This window comes from Atractosteus spatula, chromosome 3 (genome assembly GCF_055471065.1).
Source record: "Atractosteus spatula isolate fAtrSpa1 chromosome 3, fAtrSpa1.hap1, whole genome shotgun sequence".
Lineage (NCBI taxonomy): Eukaryota > Metazoa > Chordata > Actinopteri > Semionotiformes > Lepisosteidae > Atractosteus > Atractosteus spatula.
This window is the reverse complement of record NC_142708.1, coordinates 56680263-56687165: the sequence shown is the minus strand read 5'-3', so window position 1 is coordinate 56687165 and position 6903 is coordinate 56680263. Positions and strand designations below refer to the sequence as shown.

The window sequence follows — 6903 nt, the reverse complement described above, 5'->3', positions numbered from 1 at the left end:
CATGAAAAAGACATCATAATTAAAATTTTTTTTACATATTTGTACAAATAGGATAAAATGATCAATATGCACCCTTATAAAACTACTAAATGACCAGCACACTTTTGTAATTTACCTGCTCCAGAACTCCATTTTTTTTTTCTTCAACAGAAATAAAATGTTTTGCTGCAGGATAAAATATACAATACAAATAATTCCAGTTTCATGAAAAAAGTTTTGTATGTTAAACTGCCTGCTTCCGGGACATGAATTAAAATTTCCACCCTGAATCAATTTCTGCATGATATCGTTTAATTCCAAATAGCCTTTGTGTTGCTCTTTTTTTTCTGAGTTAGTGTTTTATTTAGACATTGCTAGCTCCCTCAGCATTTTAATTACTTTCACCCAGTCTCCAGTAGCTTCATGTTTTGTTGGGTTTGCATTATCTATTGTGGGAGGATTACCTTTTTGTCATCCATTGACTGAACTGCATTGAAATGTTCTTAAGAAGGTTATACACCAAAATGAAACTTCCCAAATGTGAATTTTAACTGATATAATCCTTCTACCTGCTCATTTAACTCTCATACTAATTTTACCCTTTCTCAGATTTGATTTGATTTTCTGACTAAATTTCCTTACTTTACAATAAAGTAGCAAATGAATACAGGAGGTAGTGCTACTATTGAAAACTTTGAGAACTGTGAGCTTAATGTAAAACTACAGTAGGATGGCTTCTCAATGACACACGGTGCAAAACTGATCACCTAATGACTAAATTTTATGTTGTACTTCTATGTTGATTTTCAGAATGCATGGCAAAAGCAACAATTCTCTGAACTGCAGTTGGGTTTGTATTCTAAACGGTTGGAGTAAAGGTCTTGGTTATACTTAATTTGTGGAGGAGTTTCAAACTGCACATCCAGTATTTTACTGTGCATTTCAGATTTTATTTTTATAATTTTTTAATATATAAGTGAATATATATATATTAATAAAAACATCACAATAGAATAAGTATTCTAGCAATAGGATATCAGAGGGGAAAAACATTGTTTGCCCAGTGATATTTTGAACTAGCTGATAACACCCAAATGCAGAGTTTGTCACTGCATGATAAATCATATCTGATTGGTATGTGGTTTATATCAAAATGAACTGCTGTCTGCTGGCAAACTCGAGGGACTTTAGTATGCTCCAGGTTTTAATATAAAAAGATGCAACCCACACTTAAGTGTTTATTATCATTTAGAACTAACACTATTACAGTGTTTCTTGTTTTCCAGTACATAACCTATCGCTATCTTCTTTATTTGTACCCTATTTTAAAATACAGAGTTGTTATACAGAAGTTCAGGAGGAGGTTAAATTGCAATCTCACATTACCCTCTTCTATACAGTAACAAAACCTGCCTTCTGTGCACCTTTTTATGTGCTTCTCCCTCCACCCCATCTTCACACATACAGCTGCCTCCCCAGTTCATTCCTGCAAAATGAGAGGGGATTAGGCAGCCTTGACCTTATGGGCAGGGCTGTTAATTCCTTAATCAGGTGAGTCAATGCCAAATACTAAAGTATTAAGTATTCCATCCCTTTATATTTGTTGTCTCAATGTGTTATTTAGAATTTGACCTCTACATCCAGAAATTGGCATATGTAATTGAAATGGGAAAATTGTACTTAGTTAAATTTGAAAGTCTTAATAGATTGCTTTACCAACATCTACTTACTAGCATGTCTGTGAAATATAAGAGGGTGGATTAAATCTAAGTATGTATAACCTGTATGTATAGAGATTTCATCCAATTTTTAGAGACATTTATTAGGTATACATATTCTTTAATGATACCAATAAAAGTAAAAGTAAAAAGCTTTTGCAAAAGGTAAAAGTGTTGCTAAAAACAAAGTTGTACTTTTTTTCTGAAGGATTCAGTTTTGTACATCATTAAAAGGTTTTCTTTATAAAAAGATGAACAAAATCCCCAGAAGAAAATGTCACTATTTTTGAGTCCTTTACAATACATATATTACAAGTGTGACGAACAGGCTGAAAGCTAAATTCATCATATTCAACAAAAAAAGAATGTCCATTAACTAGACTTTTAACCTTTTGAACTATAGCATCTTGTCTTGCTAGCATTGAGACTTGAAAATTTTTCTTTGTGGTTTCATAGCCAACAGTAGCTGTGAATCCCCATTATACTGTATAACCTTCTTAACCTTCTCTCATTTTGACATCATTTGGTAAACATGAGTTTGGCAAACCTGTATTTAGGGCAAGGCAAAATTCCAATTAGAAGTGAGATATTCTTTCTAACACAGAAAGTTACAAGGCTTAAAAATTTATGTTTTATGAAAATGTATTAAATTGATGAGGTCCGCTATTTGGTTTTGTTATTTGTTATTATTATTTTTCTTATTTTCCATTACATGGAGACTTCTGTCAAATTAGACACTGTTAAGGAAAAAAGTCTAACAGCATTAGCATCAGCCAATGTCAGATATCCATGAATTTGTAAAATGTCATTCAGCATCACTGTTAAAAAATTCATAATTTTACAACACCTGAGTCTCTTTTGCTTCTTTCTATCTCTATCTGAGATGTTGCAGGTCACAATCAATTGAAGTGAGCTTATCAAGAACAAGAAATTTAATTAAATGATACACTGCACCTCCTGTGGAACATATGCACAACATGTACTTAAAGGCAGCATACAGATTTGCATTACCTTTGACATAAAGTTATACCTGTGCTTAAAGTCCAGTCTCATATAACACAAATTTATTTGTCCTTAAATTTTACAATGAGTTTGCACCAGCAAGCAGTTCCATTGAGGGTGGGCTAGAAGAAGTTTGACTCAAATGATTCATGAACTAAGAGATATATATTTCAATCAAGTTCTGTAATGTTAAAAGTTCTCAAAGTTTTTGTTTAAATACATTGAAACATTGATATGAACTACAGTAATTCTAACAGTAATAATGACCAGTAGACTATAAAGTTGGTGGATTTGTAAATACCCTCTAGAAAATAATATGAAGGAACTTCTTCTGAACTCCAGCTTAACACAATCATAAAGGGATAAACAGGATTTATTCAGGATCTGTTCTATCCAATGTAAATCATATAGTATTGCAAAAGGATTCTATTGTGTTTCCAAAATTTGAAACAAGCAAATAGAAATGAATTGATTCCAATTTTTGAAGACTGAGAAAAAAAAAACACAGCTGTGTCTCTGATGAAACCTCTCTGGCATAAATGTCCTGAAGGATTATGGGATATCCATTTGTCCATAGGAATATCATTAGTTTCTGGCCTCTGGAATGGGAGCAATGTGGTCCAATCTCACTCCCCAGGGGTCAGAGTTGTTTGAATAGAATGACCGATGGGGAAGCCCGTCGTCACGGGCCAGAGCGAAAGCGAACACCCCCCTGTTTCTCTCCCTGTCCCCCACAGGGTTTCTGTCTGACAGCTTGGCCTCCAAACTTTCTGTGCTGTTGTTGTCCAAGTCTTCCATGTTCAAATTCCTTCCGCTGAGATGGCGTCGCTCCAGGAAACTGGCTCCTGGAACACTGAGACCAGGAGCCAGGAGCCTGCCGCCCATGGAGAGCCCCTTGTCATCATGGTGAGCGGTGGGAGGGTAGAGGAGATTGGAGGAGCGCCAGGCTGCAGGTTTTCGGCCCCGGCGTGGCCGGGAGGTGCGACAGCTCTGCCTCTTGATGTGGCGATGCAGGTGGTCGGAGCGCGTGAAGCTCTTGTAGCAGTGCTCGCACTGGTAGGGCCGCACGCCTGTGTGGATGCGCAGGTGGTTCTTCAGGTCGTAATTGTGCACAAATTTGGAGTTGCAGTGGAGACAGATATATGGGCGCTCTCCCGTGTGCTTCCGCATGTGGATCTTGAGCTTGTCCTGTCTGCAAAAGAGACAAGGCAGCAACACCAGAGAGGTTCAACTGGACATCGGTGACATTTGTTTTTGAACAAGATCAGAGTAACAAAAAGATGAGATAAACACACTGGGTGTAGATCATGAGATATGGCATGGTAGGGCCTTGTGTGAGGTAAACTCTGCTCGTCCAAACAAAAGAAATTTGCTGGTATAAAATTGTGTGATTAATTCTCTTCACAATCCCACCTTGCTATGCTGCTGAAGGCAGCTTGAAGGCAATTACCAGGAACTGACAGGTATAGGAACCCTCCAACCCTTCTGATTCCTTTTTGAAAATCAAGAATCCTATTTCAAATTGTCGAATTTGTCTAAACTTGCTTCAAGTTGTGGGAGTATTTTAAACTCAAATGCATGTGTTACGGCCGAAATTGCTCCCTAGAGGGCACTCCACTACTCCTTTCATTAGTTCCGTGATTGTTGCTATGTTCCCCAGGTCTGGCCTGTTATGTGTTAACCGCTATTTAAAGTCTAGCACCTCCAGTCCTCGGGATTCAACATTAGGGTACGGATGTCACGAGGCCCGCCTAGCACCAGGATACCCTGCGTCTGTCTACTGAGAGCAAAGGTTTCATCCTGACTCCTCCTGTGTTCTGAGCCCGGAGTCTGGAGGACCTCGCCCCGTTATCCCAGGATCTCCATGTCGGTTGTCTGTTCGTGTTTTCCCCATTCCCGGGGATTTTAACCTCGTCACGTCTCAGGATGGATCTATTGTTAATGGACTCTTGGACTGTGCCCTGACCCCCCTTCGGACCTGCTCGGATTTGGACGCCACTATTTGTCTCCCCCGCTCACTGTTTCACGGACTGTCACTATTATTTTGTGCACCATTAAACCCCTGTGTGTTTTCCCATACCACGCCTCCTGTTTCCTCCAGCTCTTACCGCATAGCATAGGGTCTACTACAAAACCCGACACTGACTGCAGACCCTGTCCGTAACAGCATGCTATGTTCACATTTTGCTTAAAATGATTTTCTTCATGTCAAGTTCCTTCATGGAAGCATGAACTGTCATTCTTTTAATTCTAACCAAGAAAAGAATATTAATAATTGGGCCTGCTGTACATTTTGGATGAAAAATAATTTTTATATTCAGTTTAGAAACACATAAAACATATTGTTCTTAAAACTGAAAGTGCTTACACATGACTCTTCACAGATGTGTTATTTTCTCTTTTGCGTTTGTACACAACTGTACGTTTTGGTGAAGTCTTGTGTTGTGTAATATTTCTCTCACTCATGCGTTAAAAAGTGTTTTTCCCCCATCTGTAAATGAGGCTTTTCACCCACCTGGTGAAGCGGACCTCGCAGATAGTGCACATATATGGTTTCTCTCCAGTGTGGGTCCTCATGTGCCGAGGCAGCTTGCCTGCTCCCTGGATGACCTTGTGGCAGATGGGACACTGCTGGGAAGCCTTTGGCTTCATCTTCCTCTCCTCCTCCAGTTGCCATGGTGGGAAGAGACTCCCCAGGTGGGAGGCGCTGAGGAAGCTCAGGTAAGAGTTGAAGTCCCTCTCCTCCTTAATAGACCCCAGATGGGCGTCAGCCGCCATGCCCATGCTTGTGCTCATAAAGTCCTTCAGGAAGTCACCAGAGAAGAGACCAGCAGGTATCTCCTCCTTCAGCTCCTCTTTAATTGCTTCCTTCTTGACCACCAAATCCAGTGGGCTGTTATCCACCTCTTGGAGAAAGGGATGAGGGGTAGGGTGGTGGTCTAAGATCTGAGGAAACCCTGGGAAATCTGCTGCCCATATTGGAGGAAAAAATCCAGGTAGGAGTGGGGAAAAACTCTGCCTTTGGTCAGTGGCAGACATCTTTGGATACAGCCCTTCCTGCAACAAGGACTCAATGGAAAAGTCTCTCAATGCTCTGCTTTCTAAGCTCTCAGTGTCTCTGGGTTTCTCCATAAGCAGCTCTGTGCTTTCAGAGTCTTTCTGTCTCTGCAGAAAGGAGAGGCCTTCTTGCTGCAAGGTCCTTGGAGGAGATTCCTGAATCCTTTTGTTCACTATTTTTTCCTGAATCTCTGACGCCTGTATTGTGTTGTCAATGTCTTCATCTCCTTGTTCTTTGTGTTCTTCCCCCCTTGCTTCTTCATCTTCTCCATCATCTTCTTGTTCGTCTTCTTCTTCTGGTTCCTCTTCTCCACCTGTCTCCATGATCTCAAGGCACACATTAATGATGCATGGGATCTCCAGCATCTGGGCTGCGCTGAGGATGTCTTTCACATTGGAGGCAGTGATGGTGAGAGTGGAGGTGTAGGCAAACTCCAAGATGGCAGCCAAAGACTCTGGGGCGACAAAGTCAATTTCGTAGACGCTGTGCACCTCGCCGTCAACTCCCACTGTGAAAAGTTTCTTAAAGTACTGACTGCAAGCAGCCAGGACAGAACGGTGGGTACGATACTCCTGGTCACGGACAATGAGCACTACATCGCAAAGCAGCCCATCGCGGCGTTGCTCGTTCAGGCTGCAGAGCACCTCACTGCTGTGGTTGGGAAAAGGGATCCCTATCAGGTCATCATCTCCACTCGCCATCATCTCGTCAAATAATCTGCAAAAATGAAGCACAAGGTCCGCAGTGAGCAAATCGTAACATAGTAGCACAGGTATATCACATAGGAGAGGTTGTAATTCTACTCGGACATCAAATATACAGTACAAGCATTAAAGGCAAAGAGTAAAAATAACTTTTGTTAAACCTCAGAAGCAGCTAATCATACAGAAAGTATCATGTCAGTTTTGCATCTACAACAGTGCACACTGATACATCTTAGCAAAAGTGCTAATAGAAATGTGTACTCAGAAATAGCATGCATTTATATGGATTGTGGAGTCAGACGGAATTTATATCTTCCAAATGTATGTTGTTGTCATTTCGCTATGTTTCATAACTGATATCTTTGATTTCTTGTATAAAATGTTTCCAAAGATTAGTCTTTCATAAACATACTGTACAGCTTCCACTAATGTATTATTAGTT

General features: G+C 40.2%; 1 protein-coding gene across 1 annotated transcript; it reads right to left on the bottom strand.

The window, feature by feature from the left end:
- Nucleotides 1–2398: 2398 nt before the first annotated feature.
- Nucleotides 2399–6470, bottom strand: zbtb7c (zinc finger and BTB domain containing 7C). Its single transcript, XM_088909968.1, has 2 exons — nucleotides 5215–6470; nucleotides 2399–3891 (listed from the first exon to the last, which is right to left on the bottom strand). The coding sequence occupies exons 1-2, from the start codon at nucleotides 6459–6461 to the stop codon at nucleotides 3285–3287; spliced, it is 1854 nt and encodes a 617-aa protein (XP_088766094.1). The 5' UTR covers nucleotides 6462–6470; the 3' UTR covers nucleotides 2399–3284.
- Nucleotides 6471–6903: the final 433 nt, after the last annotated feature.

What these genes read in the sequence shown, in the direction of transcription:
- zbtb7c (XM_088909968.1), bottom strand. Translation starts at nt 6,461, where the DNA reads ATGATGGCGAGTGGAGATGATGACCTGATAGGGATCCCTTTTCCCAAC. An exon ending in TGCGAGGTCCGCTTCACCAG is followed by an intron (nt 3,892 to 5,214) that starts GTGGGTGAAAAG and finishes TCTCTTTTGCAG; the next exon opens with ACAGGACAAGCTCAAGATCC.